The sequence below is a fragment of the Rana temporaria genome, chromosome 7 (genome assembly GCF_905171775.1).
Source record: "Rana temporaria chromosome 7, aRanTem1.1, whole genome shotgun sequence".
In the NCBI taxonomy this organism is placed as follows: domain Eukaryota; kingdom Metazoa; phylum Chordata; class Amphibia; order Anura; family Ranidae; genus Rana; species Rana temporaria.
The window spans coordinates 176,775,892-176,797,893 of record NC_053495.1 but is presented as its reverse complement, the minus strand read 5'-3'; the positions used below and the strand labels follow the sequence as shown (position 1 = coordinate 176,797,893).

The 22,002-nt window shown below is 42.3% G+C and overlaps 1 protein-coding gene across 1 annotated transcript in view; it reads right to left on the bottom strand.

Annotated features, from left to right (window-relative positions):
- The window catches only part of AGBL4 (AGBL carboxypeptidase 4), a 2,019,815-nt gene that overhangs the window by 189,730 nt on the left and 1,808,083 nt on the right, over window positions 1-22,002 (bottom strand). The window contains exon 10 of the mRNA XM_040360525.1: window positions 2,057-2,219. Coding sequence (XP_040216459.1) covers window positions 2,057-2,219 — 163 coding nt within the window. The remainder of the gene's footprint in view (window positions 1-2,056; window positions 2,220-22,002) is intronic.

Below are 22,002 nucleotides of genomic sequence, written 5' to 3'. Positions count from 1 at the left end.
AAACCTGTCACTTTGCCCATTTGGGCCAAAGCGATAGGAGGTCTTAATAAGACACTCCCCACCTTCTGGGTATGGGAAATAATGTGACATTCTCTCCTTTTTCTTATGCTATAGTGCTTGAATACTGAGCAGCCTGTTACCAGAATTGTACACGTCAGGTGGGGGAGGTAGGATGGTCATAGCTTGAAATCAGTAACAGCTTCAATTTAAGTAAACTTGTCACTGCCCCTCACAAACAAGAAATGAAAGCTAAAATAACCTCCAACAAATTCTGATTGGTGCCTTTCCTGTTTCCAAAAATTGCAGAATAACCCTATGCATTGGCAATGTTGGCACTGAGGTATGCTACTACCGCATCCCACAATGCAGCAGGGGAGCCTCTGAATAGGATCCTGAATTGTATTGTGCCTTATGATGTTGAAATTTATACAGGAAGCACATAGGGAAGTAACCTATACAACGACGGTACTGGGATAGCTCTAATTCCCTGTACACACGATCGGTCCATCCGATGAAAACTGTCTGATGGACCGTTTTCATCGGTTAACCGATGAAGCTGACTGATGGTCAGTCGTGCCTACACACCATCGGTTAAAAAAACGTTTATGTCAGTACGTGGTCACGTAAACCACGTACGACGGCACTATAAAGGGGAAGTTCAAATCCAATGGCGGCACCATTGGGGCTGTTTTAGCTAATTTCGTGTTAGTAAAAGACGATTCGCGCTTTTCTGTTACAGCGTGATGAATGTGCTAGCTCCATAACGAACGCTAGTTTTACCAGAACGAGCGCTCCCGTCCCCTAATTTAGTCTGAGCATGCGTGGATTTTGTTGAAATATTAATATAGATGTGTAGGTATTTAAAATATTGTGTTATATGTATGACATGATATACATACACGCATTCAAGGTTACACATCAAAAGGTGTTTGCTGACCAAAAGGGTTAGTGGTCAAACACAGATCAAAGGAACAGCTGAGGACCCTTTGATGTGTTAATCTTATCTAAGATTACCTAGGTGTGTGAGATGGCCTGGTACTTCCTTACATACATAAGGAAGTATTTATTGATGGTAATTAGACTTGGGGGTTTTCATTCAGGGAAACAGTTGGTTGACCTGGAAGAACCACTCCCTCCAGTGTGAGACCAATATTTGAGACACTCAAGCTGGCATTCAGCTAGTCTTGTCACTCTGATATGAATATGGCACAGGTCTAGGAAAAGATGGGATTCTGAATTACTCTGTTGGATTTGTATCGTCTGTGGACTTTGGACTTTGTATGTTATTGGAAGTTAATTAAAAGTGCGTTCTCTAGAGAACCTGTGTTGCTGCGGAAAAACAAATTTATAGTCATCATACTATACATCTATATCACTACCTTTATTGGACACTTATGAGATCACTACATTGGTGCCGTGACCCGGATATTTTTAACCGATGGACGTGCCTACAAACGATCGTTTTTTTTTCTATCGGTTAGGTATCCATTGGTTAAATTTAAAACATGATTGCTTTTTTTTAACCTATGGATAAATAACACGATCGGTTTGGTCCAATGAAAACGGTCCATCAGATCGTTCACATCAGTTTAACCGATCGTGTGTATGCGACATAAGTGTGTTATAAAGCAAAAGAGTCTTCTGCAGCACTGTTCTGTGACCTATAATGTCACTTTCAGAAGGCATATATAAGGCTGGTACATGAAAAGACCACTTTCCACTAACAGTTAGGTGCAGTAATGTCATACACTTTGCCACCAATCAACAACAGTTAGATATTATTTTCAGACATATCTTGACCGCCTTCACCCCGTTAGCTGTAGGTTAGAAATTGCAGCGCTAAGTATTTAAAAATGTACATAACACAAGATGTATAAGGCAACATCTGAGGCAGAAATATGGGTTCTGAATGAATTGGTTATTTATTTTATATGTACCAGGAAGTTCAGGCTTACAGAAATATATATAGAATCATTTTACAGATAGCACATACCTTGAGTTATTTCTTCTCAGGTCTAACAAAGTTCACAAAGCTCAGATTAATATGAAAGGATACACGTTTCCTCTGTGTACGGTATTGTGGTACTGGTTCCTCCCAACAGATAGCTATAGAAGGACACTTCCAGAGTGTAACAATATGAAGAATCATCCAAAAGACCTCCTAAAAGCCTTCTACCAGTTCCCGCCTTCATAGTGTCTCGGTTGAAAGACGTGCTGGACTGTAAAAAAAAAAGCATGAATTCAATATGTCATCAAACTTTATTATATTTCTAAAGCTAGTTATAATGCTACTTCCCATCATAAAGTTGATGGTAATGTGAACACTTTTCTTTTAAACTCTGATTTTATTGAACATTTTTAATTACATAACAAAAAGAACATTATCCACATCCTATAGGTAATGATAAAGAATATATCACATTATAATAATCTATAAAACATAACACATGTTACATATAAACAGAGAGGGGAGGAAAAAAAGAGAAAGAGAAAATGAGAAGGAAATACCACTAAAGACTATCTACTCATCAATAAAATCCTTTGTTATAAAGAAACACATTTTCTTCATTAGCACATCCCCCACAGTTGTCACCTTTGTATCACTTGGCCCTCCCTTCTAGATTGTAAGCTCTAACGAGCAGGGCCCTCTGATTCCCCCTGTATTGAATTGTATTGTAATTGTACTGTCTTCCCTAATGTTGTAAAACATCACGCAAACTGTTGGCACTATATATATATATATCCTTTATAATAATAATAATAATAATAATAACTGAACTTTCAGTTTAAATTAGCTAAATACATTCCAGTGCATCAAAACAAAGCAGGTTCAAAGTCTTACAGGTCTTTTTTTTTCTCAAAAGTAGCCACAGCTAAACAAAGTCTGTCCAATGCCAGCCTGCTGCAGAGAAGACTCCTTGCTCTTTGCATGGAGGCTCTGGTGTCCCGGCAGAGGTCTGACACACCCTCTACCGCGTCAGGGTTGGAGCTCTCCAATCAGCACTTTTCTGTTTGCAGAGCTATAGGTCAAATTCTGCTGAAAGGTACCATTACTTTAGAAAGTTACATGTTTTAAAAATATGTTGGACACATATCCCAATGCAAAGAAGAATCAGTGTCTACAAGAGCACGCCCGCGTACAGCCATTCACTTGTATGACAGGCCGTATGTGGCATTTGCATCTCCCCAGGTGTGGAAAGTGCCAGTAAATTATGCCAGACATTTGAATTGCCGGTAAAAGTCGTGTACATGAACCCTCGTAGTTAGAAAGAAAAAGGGCCAAAAATATTTCAAAACAAATGATTCTGAATGAGCCAGGAAATGAAAAGTAGTAGGTTTAGTTTAAAAACGGAATCCTAATTTTATAATAATTCCAAAATAATTCTCAAAGCGGAATAAAACTACTAATGCATTACCTTGCTCTGAGCCTGGAAGCCAATGCCATTAATACAGGCAACTTCATATATCAGCAGAACAATTAACAAAAGCAGCAGTTTGAAAATGAGAACATATTTCTTTCTAGTCTTCTCTACTTGTCATTGATATATGGAGTGCAAAGAGGGCTCGTTCCTTTGTACTCACCACCTGACCTTCTGGATTCAACACATGGAGAAGAGAATAAGTTACACACACTGGAGTGCAGGCTATGTCAAGAGCATTTGACTGACTTATGGTGGGAGATGCTCCTTTGACCATATTGACATGAAGACAGAAGCATAATGAAAAAAAAAAACCCCATAGAGCCCTGGATTAGGAGTGTGGAGTAGCCAGACTAGGGCCTTTCATGTTGTCATAGTCAAAAACTATTTATGGTCCATTTATGAAAATAAATTCATCCAGAAGTAAAATAGTCGGGGGAAAGGTATATCACCTCCTGATATCCCAGCATTGCATTTCCTTGATAATGGCATCCATCCAGGTAAGCTTTTTTGACACCAAAGCATAGTTAGCATACATATTATGACAGCTGTATTTTGAATCTGCAGTTCAGCAAGCACATTGCTATTGCTCCAACTTCTGTTCTTTGCACTAAAATGAGTATCATTACACTGGTGACACCTACCCAGAGCTCAATATACATAAAACCTAGAGCGCTTCGTGCTCAAAGACATTTTGAATTGAGACTGTAGAGCAACCTTTCTCAATCTTTTTAACATGGACAAATAATAATTATAATAACAGCTCACAGTACATTAGCGTGATGGTTATTGAAAAGAATGCTCCCTACAGATATCTAAAAATATTATTGGTGTCCGTGGTTATCATCTGACAGACAGAAATTGCTTATTGCTCAAGAAACCCCTAGCAACTCCTGGAGGAACCCTAGAAATCCATAGAACCCTGGTTGAGAAACCTTGCTGTAGAGCAGTGGTTCTCAACCTGAGGGTCGAATGAGGATTTGCCAGGGCTAACCGAATCCTAGGCTGTTCTTAAAGCCCGCACTGCTCTCCCAGCCTTTTCGCGGCCGCCCATCAGGGCTGTTTCTGGAGCCACCCATTCAGTTCACGGCATGGCTGGGGTACAAAGTCTAGAGGTCAGCTGACTGGTGAGGAATGTGAAGTGGGAGGGGCTGGAGGAGACCCTGATTTTCGGGATAGGTGTCACTGCTGCGAGACACCACAAAGTCGGAGACACAATGGGGTTGATTTACTAAAACTGGAGAGTGCAAAATCTGGTGCAGCTGTGCATGGTAGCCAATCAGCTTCTAACTTCAAATTGTTCAATTAAGCTTTGACAAAAAAAAGCTGTAAAGCTGATTAGTTTCGGTGCAGAGCTGCACCAGATTTTGGACTCTCCAGTTTTAGTATTTCAACCACAGTGAGTAATACTACCTGTGAATATAGTTGCCATTAAAAGTACCCACTACAGTTCTCAGACCAGCAGATGACCTTGATCACGAGCACCTAAGTTGGCTGTTTAGAACTCCCCCCAGCACTGCCACTGATGCCAACTCCCCGCCAGCACTGCCACTGATCCCATTTCCCCACCAAGGAGTAAGAGAAGAAATAAAAATAGAGAATACATGGAAGGGAGACGAAAAGAGGGGGAGGAACAAAGAAAAGGGGAGAGAAAGAATAAGAGAAAGAACACGACAGCTAGAGAGGGGAATGGGGAAATAAAACAAGAAATTTGCATTGAAAGAGATAAAAGGGAAAGAAAAGAGAACAAAGTGAAAAAATTGACCATAAGGGGTTTTAATACTGTATGAGTAGAAGGGACTCTAAATGTCCGTGGTTTAGGGGGCGCAAAGTACTTGTCTTGCCTTGGGTAATGACAACCCACTCTACGATTTTTTTTTACTGTTAGAGTCCCCACAACTTGGGAAATTTTATCAAGGGGTCACGGTACTAAAAAGATTGAGAATCACTGCTGTAGAGACTCACCAATGGATGGGGCCACTACTGCCAGATTTAGTGAATGAAAGGGTGAACTAGCACACTAATTTGTTGCATGAAGATATGCAATGCTCCAGGCCATCAATGGGTCTCTTTGTCAGATCAGTACCAATGTTGCCTAAGGAGGCCCATTAATGACTCAGAAACTTTGCAGATCTTCTTGTGACAAATAAAAGCCCATAAGGAGCATTTTGACTGTACTGGTGACACTTGTGATTCATTGGACCCACCCTGAGCTATCTACCCCTCTGAGCCCAATGGTATACTGTATATCATCCCTTTATGTCCTCTTCAAGCCTGATTCCAGGTTTAAGCTAGTAAGCAGTAACACAATACAGAGAAATAGTTCAGGTCATTACATTAGCTGATTTAAAAAAAAAGTATTTTATAGATTTTGAAGTTATGCATATGTAAACGAATTTTTTTTATTTTTATTATTTTTTTTTTATTTGACTTAAATGTTAGCAGCCAGATCTCCTGTCACTAGGACATTAGAATTGTACATAACTGCAGGTCAAGGGTTAACCCTTCCATACATTTTGGGTTGTTATTACAGTCTGCATCTCATAAATTACCACTGTATCGCCAGCAAAGCAGACACTCCGAAAGAATACCACCCAAGGGAACTTATAATAGAGCAGACACAGAATAAATGACATATAAGTGGTAAATTCCAATTTCACGTTCCGTGCGCCTAACTCTGGCAGTTAATTCTAAAACAACACCCTGAGGTCAGGCAGGATTGGACTCCGTGCCACCATATGACAAGGCTGTCCTATTTATTTCAGTTTTTCTTCAGGGCTGCGTTCCTGCTAGAGAAAGTGGAGAAAACACACATCTTTTACAGTCTGTTAGTCTCTGTCACCAGCACATGCCTGCAAAAATCTGCGTGAGATAGTAGCATGGCCAAGATGCGCTCTCTGCCCACAGGACAGAACTGGTGGCTGTGGCTTTATACTGGAAAATATCATAACAAAGCCTCAGGAAGCACTTTCTCCAAACAGATTGAGCTGTATTTATTTTCAATTGTCCCAGAAAATATCGCAAAATGGTCTGTATGCTTCACTTGTACAGTAAAGGGCCTGATAGCACGAGCACTGAGATGTGGCGGATAAATCTGGGATTTCATTATTTTGTTTCATTGGCATCTAGAGGGAATAATAATAATCGCTTTAAACATATTCATGGACTTAAGCTAACCTGTCAGACACAGACAGCAGTGGTAGTCATCTTGTCAGCTGAAATAATATACAGTGGGTACAATAAGTATTGAACACGTCACCATTTTTCTAGGTAAGTATATTTATAAAGGTGCTATTGACATGAAAAATTCACCATATGTCGGTAACAACCCATGCAATCTATACATACAAAGAAACTAAAACAAATACGTTCAAAAATTACGTTATGTGTAATAAAATGGAAAGACAGGGAGAAAGTATTGAACGTGCTAACTAAAATATGTTTAATACTTGGTACAAAATCCTTTGTTGGTGATGACAGCTTCAAGATGCCTCCTGTATGGAAAAACTAGTCACATGTTCAGGTGTGATTTTGGCCCATTCTTCCACACAAACAGTCTTCTAATCTTGAAGGTTCCTTTGGCCTCTTCTGTGAACTCTGTAAAGGAAAGGAGTTCACAGGTCCATATTAAATGAAAGTGGCCACATCCCTGCTGTGTATAGACAAAGAAAAATACCCCCAGAAATAGGACTTTGGAGGCCAAACTCAAAGGTACAAAAACGTTTATTGGATGGACCGAACAAGATTCCGATTGATACTTGTTAACAAGAGGGGTTTGTTCAGGTTGATCCACCTGGATCAGAGAAGGGAGACAGTTTCTGCGGTGAGGTACATCCACGGCCCGATGGCGTTAATCCCGGGTGTAGAGGGTGCCTACACCCGGGATTAACGCCATTGGGCCGTGGATGTACCTCACCGCAGCAACCGTCTCCCTTCTCTGATCCAGGTGGATCAACCTGAACAAACCCCACAGGTTTTCAGGGGCCTTTGAAATATAAGAAACCCCCCCCCCCCGTATTGGGACCTGTGTTTGCTCCAGAAAGGGCTGCACTCGAGGAGATACACCCTGAGCCCACTGACCAATTGTTACCCCATCAAGGGATCTCTCTACCGGTAGATCAAACGATTGAGAACTCACACACTATACAACTCTCTGGCCCCTGATGATGGTCTTCTGTTCACCCACAAGACCAGAAACGCGTCAGGCATCTTCCACCGTCCCTTGGAGAGTGTTTTTTGTTTTAATTATGTTGTATCATACAGTGATGTGTTGTTAAAACCCCAATCCTCTCTTCTTCTTTAACACTTGGTGCACTTTTCATCCCTGGTGTTCTCTACCTGCATACCTTTTGCAAGTGTTTTTATGTTAAATTATCTCGACCAACAAGGTCTGTTGTTAACAAGTATCAATCGGAATCTTGTTCGGTCCATCCAATAAACGTTTTTGTACCTTTGAGTTTGGCCTCCAAAGTCCCATTTCTGGGGGTATTTTTCTTTGTCTTCTGTGAACTCTGATCTTTAGTTCTTTCCATAGATTTTGTATTGGTTTCAAGTCAGGTGATTTGCTGGGCCATTCTAGCAGCTTTATTTTCTTTCTTTGAAACCAATTCAGAGTTTCCTTGGCTTTGTGTTTGGGATCATTGTCTTGCTGAAATGTCCACCCTCGTTTCATCTTCATCATCCTGGTAGATGGCAGCAGATTTTCTATCAAGTAGGTCTTGGTACATTTTTTCCATACAGCCTTCCTTCAATGAAAAAGCCTTTGACTTATTTTTTAATTCTTCTCGTTACTTGTTCCTGTCCACAACTTTATCCCGGACATACCAGTGACAATGCCTTGCCACCTATAGTTGATTGTTTACTTCAGTAGCACTACCATGGACTGAAATGCTCCAGCAAAGCTCCTTTCATGCCGAGCTAATCATAATGACCACAGCTGATCACAATTGAACGTCAAATGGCTTTGTCTGCCATTGAGAAGGTGATTAGCTACACCTGATACTTAGCCATTTTAAGTTGCACTTAAAGTAAATACAGCTTGATAAAACAAAAACTGTGTTGGCCTTCATTTCAGACTGCAATGCAACAAAATGTGATTATTTTAAAGGGGGTAATTATTTTCTATAAACACTGTATATAACATTGTAGCCCTAGTTTTATCTAATTCCACAGGCTGAATTTTGGTTACATGCCCATCCAGGCTAAATATATTGTGCATTGCTCATGTTCATACTCACAATGCTCCATATATCTTAGGGCTCGTACAGACGGACGGACTGTCCGCTCAAAACGGTCCTCCAGACCGTCTTGAGCGGACATGTCCGCCCGGAGATTTCTGTCTGATGGTTGTACACACCATCAGACAGAAATCCCCGCGTACATGATACTTCGGGGACGTGGCTGCCCCGTCACCGCGACGATGACACAGCGACGTACGCGGCCCTGGAAATTCAATGCTTCCACGCATGCGAGGTGATTCGACGCATGTGAGGGATGGGGGCCGCTTGGACATGTACGGTGAGTCTGTACAGACGACCGAACATGTCCGACAGACAGGATTCCAGCGGACATGTTTCTTAGCGGTCGGGTGGACAAATGTCCGCTGGAAACCTGTCCGGTTGGCCGTACACACGACCGAACATGTCTGCTGAAACTGGTCAGCATGTTCGGTCGTCTGTACAAGGCCTTATAGGTGTATTTCCCAAACTTAAGATTTTTATGATTTTTCTTCCTGATTTACGTAAGGAAGCTAAGTGGCAAATATGAGGAATACATAACAAAATATGGCTTTCTGCAATTCCATTAAAATTCTGCTGGCCAAGTCTTCTTTCTATAGCTTGTTCATACCTTAGAGATGTGACCAATTCATAATGATTTCAAGTTTACAAAATGGCTCCCTCTGGGAAATGGCTGCCTACACTGTGCGGGTCTTAAAAGAAAAAAAAATGGCTGCTTATGTAGATGGGTTTATTCAAAACCCAGTTATTTTGTTTGCAATAAACAGCAAAGAAAGCACAGCAACCAATAAAACCAGAGAGGTATTAACTCCAATTGCCATGATAATTAGGTTAAGTGGCTCGAGGGGGCTACATGCATAGTCCACCAATCATGGCCGTTCAATGAGGAGTTGTCTAATATTAGATTGACTTGGAGTTTGGAACCCTCCATTATCACCCTGTGCTACCCTTTATGATGCAGGATTTACTTTCACAATTTTAGAGGTGACCATACAAGCTATAATAACAAGTAAACACAAACTATAAAGATTGTGTCATGCCACTGCCTTTCTGCCCTAGGCAGAGGTTCAAGAATAAGCAGTGGCCATTTTGTCCTTCCAATATTGGTACAATGTACTGTACATGTTAAGATACCCCATTAAATGTGCTCAACAAGTTTTGCCCTCAATACTTCTCCCAGTAGTTTGCAAACGAGTACTTTTGATGATTGGCATAAGTAAAATGACAATCACATAGAAGAAATAAATAGATGCCATCAAATAAATCCAGCCTAAATGTCCTTTCTTTACTAGAAAATTTGTTTTTATTGCTGTCTTTACAAGCATTTTACATCAATTCCTGTTTCGTCTGACCCATGTCAAATAGACTTAAGGTAAGAACACATCTTCAAAATGAGGACACAGCAATGTAAAGTTGCAAGGTTATACATTTTCCACATTCTTATTGTGTCTACAAGACAAAAAAGTGAAAGAATACTTTCTAACGGAACACAGAGAGCAAAAAAATGCCTGCCATGTTTTTTTGTTTTTTTTACCCCTACCTACCGGTACTTTATTCAAAATATATAAAAACAAAAAGTTTTTGGCTTTAGATATACCCAAAGCTCCTAAACTACCTATAGAATTTATACAATAGTTTCCTGCTCCATCGAACTTTGGAAAAATGATGATCTCTTGTTCAGGTGTAAGTTATAGGTATGTCTGGGTACAATTGATTATAGAAATTTTAAACAGAAAGATACAGCTTTGTATGGGGCACTAGCACACATCTGTGAATCTCAGAAGGTTGGAGTCTACTCCCTGGTTTACCTCCTTTCTCTAGCCATTCCTCCTCCAAAAGAAATGAGGTTTCCGGTCTTGGGGACAAAAGATTCTTTGCAAATTATAATTGTAGCGGTACCCCCATGGGGGCTACTGATAGACTCTATACCTCACTGGTTACCTCGACTATGTAAATCTCCTCTTACCTCCCAAACCTTGGGTTCCATGCTGCAACGTTGCGTTAGTAATGAGAAACTCACACAGAATCGCCGAACTACTCAAATATGTTTACTGAGATAAAGAATGAACAAAAAGAACAGCATGAATAAAACACAGCTTAAGTGCCGGTTCAAACTACCGAGACTTGGGATCCGACTTGTGTCGCCCCAAGTCACGGGACATGAAGTGAATGAGAGCCGTCTTAATGTAAACTACTGAAGTTGCTCCGACTTCAAAAAAGGTTCCTGCACTACTTCAAGGCAACTTCTAGGCAACTTGTACCCATAGATTTCAATGGAAGTTGCCTCCAAAGTTGGATCACCATCTTAACTGAAGCAACTTTACAGGAAGAGAAAATAGTTTACTCAGGCAAACTCCTCCCTCCCACAGAGCTGATTATTTTGTGATTGGCCACAGCCAAAGTCGCCTGTCCTGGAGGCAACTTTAAGTCGCGTTGTAAGTTGCTCCAAATCGTGCTGAAGTTGTGCTGAAGGTGCCTTGAAAAGTCGCGCTGTAAGTCGGATTGTCCCTGTGTGAACCGGGTCTAAAGGTTTGCAATTTATTATTTAAAAATAACAAACATGTCATACTTACCTCCACTGTGCAGCTCGTTTTGCACAGAGTGGCCCCAAACAGCACTTTCTGGGGTCCCTCGGCGGCTCCTCCACGCCTCAGATAACCCCCTCTGGGAAGCGCTCTCCCAATGGGGGTTACCTTGCAGGCGCTTGTAGTGCAAAGTGGATTTGCCTTTCGTAAATAACCCCCATGTCTTTATGGAGCTGGTTTTGTGCACACGAACACAGTTATGCTAAGGGCTTTCCCCAAACTGTAGCCATAAAGGTAGGAAGCATGCTCATGTTTTTGTATAGCATTGACTGAATCTTTCACTGAAAAAAACCTTGAACTCAAAATTTTGGAGAGATGTACAAATAACTTTAGCTATATAGGTTGGTGTGGGGGTCAGGTGTTCCCAAACTTTTAGCTATACAATATTCATGAAGACAGGGAGTAGGCAGAGAAAGCACTATGCCAGTATATGACTTCACTTGTGAAAGTCATTTGTAATGAGTGGATTTACCTTACTTCCTTTTTAGTGCACTTCAACAGTGCATTGCTCCTCTAAACTAGGGACAGCACTCTTGGGTCCTAGAATTTGATTCCATTGATGTCTTTTTTTATTTTCTGTACCGCGTATCTAAGAGAAGTCAGTATTGCTGAATCAGGGCTTATAACATGAAAAGATGAGTTGGTGTTCTGAAGAATGCTCAGTGGTGCAACAGGGTAGAAAAGGTCAGGCCCAGAGCTGTAGACCTTCTCATACAATTACATCAGTTGCTAGCAGCCAGCCTGAATAGATGGAGTAATATGCAAAGATAGAGCAATGAAGAGTGAAGGGCCTGAGTATGGCTAAGCATGTTATTATGCCTATGTGTAAATATGCAAATTTACATCTCTTGTAATTAATCTGTACATATACAATATGTACGAATATTAAAGTGTCATTAAACCCAAAAGCATTTTTAATCTATTTATATGTAATGTAATTGGGAACATAATCCCTTAAGGATAATTGCATTTGCTATATGTAAAGTATTAAAAAGCTGATTGATCCTGACACTCGCTGGCTCCACCTTCATCTTTGTGTTCCCGCTGCAACATCAGATCTTGTAGAGCACTTGTTGCCCCCTGTACTGCACATGCACCTGTTTTTGCGAGGCGGAAGATCTTATTCCTTTGACCAACTGGGGTTGATTTACTAAATCTGGTGCAGCTCTGCATAGAAACCAATCAGCTACCTTTTTTTTGTCAAAGCTTAATTGAACAAGCTTAAAGCGGTAGTTCCCCCTCCAAAAAAATGTTACCCTTAGATTGATGCTCATTTTGTCTAGGGGAATCGGCTAGTTGTTTTAAAATCGACGCTGTACTTACCGTTGTAGAGAGCGATCTTCTCCGTTGCTTCCGGGTATGGGTCTTCGGGAGCGGGCGTTCCTTCTTGATTGACAGTCTTCCGACAGGCTTCCGACGGTCGCAGCCATCGCGTCACGAGTAGCCGAAAGAAGCCGAACGTCGGTGCGGCTCTATACTGCGCCTGCTCACCGACGATCGACTACTTTCGGAAAATCGTGACGCGATGGATGCGACCGTCGGAAGCCTGTCGGAAGACTGTCAATCAAAATAGGAACGCCCAGTCCCGCAGCCCATACCCGGAAGCGGTGGAGAAGATCGCTCTCTAAAACGGTAAGTACGGCTTTGATTAAAAAAAAACTAGCCGATTCCCCTAGACAAAATGAGCAGGAATCTAAGGTTAAAATGTTTTATTTCCGGGTGAACCTCCACTTTAAGTTAAAAGCTGATTGGCTACCACAGGCTGCACCAGATTTTGCACTTTCCAGTTTTAGTAAATCATCCGCATTGAGTAATACCTGTAGGGGAATGCATAGTGTTGGATACCAACCCTCTCCCTCTCTCCTCCTCCATATCACTTGACATCTGCAGTGCCAATTGGAATGACATATAACAGATGCTCCATCTAAAGATTTTTCCCCTACAGATGGGAACCAGCGGGAAAAAAAATCACATGACCGCAACAATACAGGACACATATGAGGTATTTGGAAGCTTATTTAAAAAAAAAAACAGAAGCATAAGTGTTATGTATATCTATATGTGTAGCAATTCTAAACTACCCTATAGAAAGGAAGATGCTTATACTTAACTTTTCTCTGGGCACTCCGGGCCAATCATGTGATCGGCTTCCAGCAATGGCTTCAGGGTAGCGAAGGGACAGCTGACAACAGATGCTCAATAGTAAGCTCACTGGTGACATTCCGGATGGGCATCTCAGCTGTTGTCGGTGCTTTCTCTACTCCCCTATAGTTGGCGCTGGGGAGATCACGTGACCGAACCAAAGCAGGGTTGCCAACCGTCAGTAAATTTACACACAGTTTGTAAAAAATACAATTGTTTGAAAATATCAGGGGCTGAACATGTGTCATGCTGTGTTGACGTTTTAAGTGTGAATCAGGCAAATGACTTATTGTTATAAGTATGGTCGGCGTTTCCATATTGTGTTTAAATATAAATGTTCTTAGTATTTAAAAGGAGTTCTGTAATTTTCCAAGTTTGCAGTAAAAAAATGTGCTCTGTCAGTAAATTGTTTGTTTTGTCAGTAAAAAATGATGTGGGAGGTTGGCAACCATGGCATGAAGCACCCTGAGAATAGGTAAGTATAAGCATCTTTCTTCTACAGGGAAGTTAAAAATGTGGGGGGGGGGGGGGGCAGATTTAGGATTATTTAGTTGCAGCCTGGACTTCCACGTTAACCTCCCTAGCCGTATTCGGGATTGCATCGTGAGAGCCAGGAAGTTACTTACCTTGTCCCCTGGATCCTGTGATGTCTCCCCGCTGTGTACTCTGCTCGATCTATCACTGTGCTGGGCTCCGTTCCCTGCGAGCGTCGTGATGCATGGGGGCGGAGCCTGGCGGCAAATTCAAAAAGTGCAAAAAACATAACACACATAATACACTGCAATCTGTAGATTATATTACGATATCAAATCATTTCACATCCCTTTTGTCCCTAGTGGTTTGTTCAGTGCTCCGCATGCACTTTTATATTACAGTATATATATATTGTTCTCTCTGCCTGGAGACTTGATAATGTCCATGGTATCCAAAAAGCATCCTTTTAAGTCAAAAGCTGTTTTTGACCAGCTAAAAAACAGGGATAGTGAATTAGAGTTGCTTGCAGAATTGAGTGATAGTAAATCATGGAGACATTTGTAATCAGACACTGAAAGTGACGACATCGTCATTGCTTTTGATTTGATTACATTATTAAATACATTTTATTATTATATTATTATTTTTGATAATTATTTTGGGTTATTCATTATAGTATATATAATGATATCTTGTTTCAATCTTTATCATACCCGGGATGTCTACTAGACTTTTTTTTGGACAGATTTAAAGCGGAATTCCACCCTGAAAAAAATCTTTCCATCAAAAAAAAAAAAAAAAGAGGATTTTTTTTTTAACTTACCCTAAATAGCTGTTGCTATGCGGAAGTCCCGAATCTGCCTCTTCATCTTCCGCGGTGGATTCTCTTCCTCCTCCTACACTCGGTTTCTTCTTGTGAATGGGGCGCGCTGCATTCTGGGAACTGTGTGTATCCCAGAAAGCAGCCGGCCCATTCACAAAGCGCCGCGCTGCTCACACATGCGCAGTAGGAAACGGGCAGTGAAGCCGCATGGCTTCACTGCCTGTTTCCCTTACTGTGAATGGCGGCACCTGGAGCTGCCAGGATCGAGGATCGGACTCTGCGGTGGCTGACATCGCTGGCGACTAGGACAGGTAAGTGTCCTTATTAAAAGTCAGCAGCTACAGTGTTAGCAGCTGCTGACTTTTAATTTTTTTTTTTTTTTACCGGACCTCCGCTTTAAGTGAGTTATTACAGGCTTACAATTTAAAACGCCAAATTTCTATGCAAAACAATGTACAGCTTTGAGGTGCAAAAATCTGACATAATCATACCTCTAGGGAGGATAATATCACTTTAAAGTCGTTTTAAAAGCTGAAGGTTATTTGCCTTGATGTGCATCAAGGTAACAAACCTTCTGTGTGCAGCTCCTCCCACAACCCCTTAAAACTTACCTGAGCCCCACCGAGATCCAGTGATGTGCATGAGAGCCTCAACTGTCCCGGGACTCCCTCTTCTCATTGTCTTCCACTTCTGTCGATCACAGCCAGTGAGCAAATAAGGAGAGAATGGGGGCCGAGCAGGGGCCATGCTAGGCTCTATGGGGCAGATGCTCCAAGAAATTATGTCGGCGTATCTGTTAATACGCCGCGTAATTTCAAATTTTGCGTGTCGTATCTTTGTTTTGTATCCACAAAACAAGATACGATGGCTTCTGTGTTAGATCCGACAGGCGTACGCCTTAGTACGCCGTCGGATCTTAGATGCAATTTTCCGGCAGCCGCTGGGTGGCGTTCACGTCGTAATCCGCGTTGAGTATGCAAATTAGCTTTTTCCGACGATCGACGAACATACGAGCGTCCGTCGCATTCTTTTACGTCGTTTCCGTTCGGCATTTTTCGGCGTATAGTTAAAGCTGTTATCTGGTGGCGTACTCAATGTTAAGTATGGCCCTCGTTCCCGCGTATAATTTTGAAAATTTTACGTCGTTTGCGTAAGTCGTTCGTGAATGGGGCTGGACGCCATTTACGTTCACGACGAAAACAATGACGTCCTTGCGACGTCATTTGGAGCAATGCACCCTGGGAGTTTTGAGGGACGGGGCATGTGCAGTTCGTTCGGCGCGGGGACGCGCTTCATTTAAATGAAACACGCCCCCTACTCGCCGCATTTGAATTCCGCGCCCTTACGCCAAGAGAAATACACTACGCCGCCGTAACTTACGGCGCAAATTCTTTCTGGATTCAAACCAAAGCCAGGTAAGTTACCGCGGCGTAGCGTATCTCAGATACGCTGCGCCGGTGCAGATCTTTGAGGATCTGCCCCTATGTGTCTTATGGATGCATGGGAGCAAGCACGTGCCAGTGCCCCCATAGCAAGCGGCTTACTATTTGGGGCAGTGGTCATAGGGGGGGAGCCAGATGCACCGGTGGGGGACCAGAGAAGAAGAGGATCAGGACTGCTCTCTGCAAAACCATTAGACAGAGTGGGTAAGTATAACAAGTTTGTTATTTTCTTTTTGAAAAAGTCGAACCTTTAATACCACTTTAACCACTTAAGGGCTGGAAGGATTTGTCCCCTAATGACCAGGCTATTTTTTAAATACAACACTGCATTGCTTTAACTGACAATTGCGCGGTCGTGCGACACTGTACTGCGGTTTTTATTTTTTGCGCTATAAACAAAAAAAGACCAACAATTTTGAATAAAAAATATATTTTTTTTACTTTTTGCTATAATAAATATCCCCAAAAAAAGTAAAAAAATTATTTCAAGTTCAGTTTTTCTTTTTTGGGTGGGTTGCATGGTTTTTCAATGTTAACACTCTGTGCAACAATGCTTCATCTGACTCTACAGATGTTCTGTGCCTCTTAGGGTGCAAATCAGCTATCTCTTATCTAAGCCAGTTCTGTCCAGCAGGGTGTAATGCACTTATCCACTCACTGGAGGGAGAAAATGTCAAAGTTAACAAAACGCTACAACTTTGTTAACGCGACACAGGCTGGGTAATGTAATGTGTTCAGTTTTTGTGTCAGCAGCTGACAATTCATCCTTTTAAAGAGGCCCTGGCTCCAGAGGAGCTTTGAAGCAGATGAAATTGAAGTAGAAATGAAAAATCACTCAATCTGTGTTCAGGGTATTGTGACACTGGCCTGTGATTAGAATACCGAGGAGCGAGCAGCGCACGGAATAACCACAGCTTACTGGAAAGCAACAATGCTTATTCAGTATAAATGGAACTCACAGAATCCAGTTAGATAAAGCAAGACAGGAAGATGATAGTTGGCATCTGATAGGGGATCCTAGCTTAAACTAGAACTCACCTAATAAGGAGGAGTGGTGCCCATGGCCCTGGTGCCTAACCTGTGCCCCCCTCCCCTACCTTTTTCTAAGGCCCTCAGGGCAGACACTAATCTGTATTTCCCTAATGCCCTGTTATAGTAGTGACTTCTAGCAGCCCCATGTAATACATCTCCAGCCTATGACTGTCTCCAACAATTTCTATAGTATCTTCACAGTCTTTGAAAGTCTCCTGCAGCCAGGGACGGAACTACTGCCATAGTGACCCACACGGGTGCCATGGGGCCCGCAGCTGAGTGGAGGCCGGTGCGGATGAGAAAAATGCTGGGCATTCGATGGTCACTCAGCTGTGTGTTAGCAACGTGAAGGAATTCGCTTTGCTAACACTGAATCCGCCTCTCAGCCAATCAGGTTGCCGGTGATTGGCTGAAACATCAGGCGCTGTGATTGGATGCCTGAGAAAGGACGGAAGAAGACATAGAGGATGTACAGGAGATGCCGCTGACCCGCTGCGAAACAGTTAAGTGCCAGGCAGCATCTCATGGGGCACAGTAGCGGCAATTGATGGGCACAATGGCAGCATCTGATGGGGCACAGTAGCGGCAATTGGGGGGGGCTGTTTGCAGGGGGGGCCCATATTAAACATTTTGCTATGGGGCCCTGTGATTTCTATTTACGCCCCTGCCTGCAGCATGTCTACAGTATCTGGCCATTTCTTGTATCATGTCCACAATTTCTGACCATCTCCTGTATGTATGCATGCCTCTAAACATCTCTTGTATCATGCCCAGAGTCTTTGACTATATCCTGTTGTGTGTCTGATAAGGAATATTCACTAAATTTGATGTCGGGTCCACACTTGAGGTCACCTTATCAAAAAAAGTTGGCCACCACTGGTCTCTGGCATCTGTAGCAGCCAGAGATGGGTGGGATGGATGAGTTGTCATTGGGGGGCCAGGTGGGAGGGAAAGGGGTAACTGATCACTGTCACTTTGTTTCTCTTGGCAAATTCCAGTCTGAAGTTGGTCCAGTCAAGTATGGTGTTCCTCAGGGCTCAATCTTGGGCCCCTTACTTTTTAGCATCTACGTGTTTCTACTTGGCCAACTGCTGAGATCACATGGGCTCAATTATCACTTATATATATCAATTGTATATCACTCATTATCCCCACTAAACCAGATTCTACTTTGGCCGCTTCTCTCCTATTTAACTGTATTTGTGATATAAAAGTTTGTATCGCCCATAATTTCCTTTAAATAAACTGTGACAAGACTAAAGTCATGCCTTTTGGCCCCCCCCCCCCCCATCAATTATGTAAGGGCAGTCCATCAAGTATCCACTATCGATGGGATATTACATCTTGATTGATGGAGGCTTCACCTCCTTGTTATTGTAGGACAAAGGCTGGAGGAACGTGACACAGCCCGCGACACCACACCATGGTTTTGACAAAAATTAATAAATATTTCACTTAAAACATGTATTTGTCTGAGAATTTAAAATAGTTTATTTATATTAATATTTTATTTTTACTTTGTATCCCAAAAGCTTTTTTTATTTTGATCATGTGACCAGCAGCAAAGGACTAGAAGCTCCACCTGCTTATGTTTCCTTACAGACAGGCTGGGAAAAAACCTGGGTCATGCAACAACTGTATATCAATTAGGAAAAAAGGTACTTAGATATTTTTTTTATTATTATTAAAATAATTACAGTGCCATCATCCATATACAGAAATAGAAGAGACAATGTAAACTGAACACTGTGTGTTTTAGTATCACTTTAATGTGGACAAACAACACACGGCCCTGCCCAGTTCTCTTGTTGAACTACTCAAACCACTCTCCTATTCTCAACATTATAAAGTCTAGCATTTCCCAGCTTGTTAGGGAAGTTGGATACCATATGGCCCTTGATGCCACAAAAGCATCCAAATACTCCTGTGTTTCCTTCTGAGTTTCAGGGGCATAGATTAATTGGTGCTCACTGCAGGCTGTAAGAAGGAAGAAAGAGAGAGCAGAAATCTGCCAGAGCACAGGCTGACTGGTGTGCCTAACACTAGGTCATAGTAAATGCAATGAAAATGTAAGAAATATCTATAACCTCTCATTTTTTTTTTTCGATAGAGTAGAAAATGCTAGAAACTCAGTCTGATATTAGAAGTCCCTCAAAATCAGGGACAGTTGGGAGCTATGCGCGCAAGCTATGGCTTAAGTGACTCCTAGCCCACATAAGGTAGGTTATCTTTCTCCTAGAAGGCAAACAGAGCAGTGTGGGAGTGTACGGAAGGTGAGAATATGCTTTGTTCTCTATAGGTTCTCTAAAATCTTCCCAAAAAGATGCAAATAATCCTATTATGCTTGTCCCAAAGCTCTTACATGTGCTGTTTTTGTTTTCCTGTGGCATGATACTGTGCGGTGCAACAGAATCAAGAAGCCAACAGTGGGTTGAACTGAGTATTTCCAGACAGCATATTTAAATGCACAACTGGTCATCCCAGAACACCAGAATTCTGGCAACAAGTAGTTTTTTAAGGTGTTCGGAGCTTTGACTTGGAACCAATCGAGCCATGCCCCCTGTATTGATTATTAAGGCTTAAAGTGGTTGTACAGCTTTGTTTTTTGTGGCCCTGATCCGTGACTTCTGGGGTCCCTCGGCAGCTCTCGCGGCTCCTCCTCTCATCAGGTAACCCCCTAGGAGAAGCGATCTTCCGGGGGGTTTCCTTGTGGGTGCGCTCCCGAGTCATTCATTCGGCGTCCATATCCTCCGAATGTATGACTCGGCCCCACCCCCGTCATTGTATTTGATTGACAGCAGCGGGAGCCAATGGTTGCGCTGCTATCAATCTATCCAATCAAGAGCCGAGGACCCCGGAATGAGGAAGAGCGCGTGCCCGCCGGGTCAAGTTTGATGGCTCAGGTAAGTAAAACGGGGGCTCGGGGGGCGGTGACAGACAGAAATGTTTTCACCTTAATGCATAGGATGCATTAAGGTGAAAGAACATGAGGGTTTACAACCCATTTCATTCTCAAACTCTAATGCCGCGTACACACGATCAGTCCATCCGATGAGAACGGTCTGAAGGACCGTTGTCATCTGTTAACCGATGAAGCTGACTGATGGTCCGTCGCGCCCACACACCATCGGTGTGACGGTGACGTAAGACACAACGACGTGCTGAAAAAAATGAAGTTCAATGCTTCCAAGCATGCGTCGACTTGATTCTGAGCATGCGTGGAATTTTAACCGATGGTCGTGCCTACTAGCGATCGGTTTTGACCTATCGGTTAGGAATCCATTAAATTTAAAGCAAGTTGGCTTTTTTTTAACCGACGGTTAAATAACCTATGGGACCCACACACGATCGGTTTTGACCGATGAAAACGGTCCATCAGACTGTTGTCCTCTGGTTAACCTATCGTGTGTACAAGGCCTAAGGCCCCTTTCACACTGGGGCGGGAGGTGCGATGGCGGTAAAGCACCGCTATTTTTAGTGGCGCTTTACCGCTAATTTTGCGGCTCTATTCGGCCGCTAGTGGGGCAGTTTTACCCCCGCTAGTGGCCGAGAAGGGGTTAAAACCGTCGGCAATGCGCCTCTGCAGAGGCGCATTGCTGGCAGTACAGCCGTGCTGTCCCATTGATTCCAAGGGGCGGGAGCTGTGAAGGAGCGGTATACACACCGCTTCCAAAGATGCTTTCACACTGGAGAAACAGCAGCAGCTGTTTAGGGGCGATTTACAGGTGCTATTTTTAGCACAATAGCGCCTGCAAACCGCCCCAGTGTAAAAGGGGTCTAAATGGAGTGTACCTTTAATTGACTGCAGTCTAAAGTCCAGCAGACAAGTAACTTAAAGCTCCTGTAATATTTCCAATTCAGCAGGCATAATTCAGTTGGAAATAAATGCAGATAATGAACTACATTGAGCAACCCACCAAACTGACCTTTGAATATATGAATACATTTCTGGCGTGATCTCATGCGGGCAAAAAATGTAAAAAAAAAACGACTGAAGCCCTTTATCCAGAGAACCAAAATGAAGCATTAAAAAAAAAATCATATTTGGCACCCAAACGAAATGCAATATCATTTTCTACAGCAACAGCATATTTAGCAAATCAATTCGGTTGCAAAAATTGCAGCAGCCATTCCACCCTTTGGGCGACAGCTTCCCACATTTTGGGGGGAAAAGAAAGAGCCTGTTGCATAACCTAAATTTAGTCCATAAGCCACAGTACAAAATCCATTTGAGCCGCGATTCATTTAAGAGAGATTCTGGTACACGAAAGCAAGAGAATCCCATTTCACAGCAAACAAGTTATTAACTCGATCTGGCCAGTTTGCATCTGAAAGCTCGGCAGATTATTAGTATAATCTAGAATTCTTTTTTAGTTTGCTGTGATAAATGCCCACAGAATTGTATCTGCACTTGAAACCTTTTTAGTTTGCAGTGCTTGGTAAATCAATCAGGGCTGACAGATGCTTTAAGGAGAGTAATCTTTTCAATGTGACTGTCACTGGCTAATAGAACATTGTTTCTCAGCTTGGCTCAGGCTGGGAGACAGTCAATTATGGACGGGCGCTGCTAGACTGCAAGGCCCAGAAGCAACCTGCACTCGCTAATGGAAATAGCTCAGCTTCATAATCATTTTATTCCTGTATATAGTGCATGATTAAAGCTTGATGTCGGAATGGTTTGCACACAGTTTTGCAAATTCAAGACACTTTTTATCTGCTTCTCTTTTATTGGAGTATTTTTTTTATGTGTTTTAAAGGTTTTCATATTGCAGATTGGCAGGCACTAGGGATCACTTACAAAGTGTAAAACGTGTACAGTGGCCCAGGAAAAGCAGATTTTTCTCTATT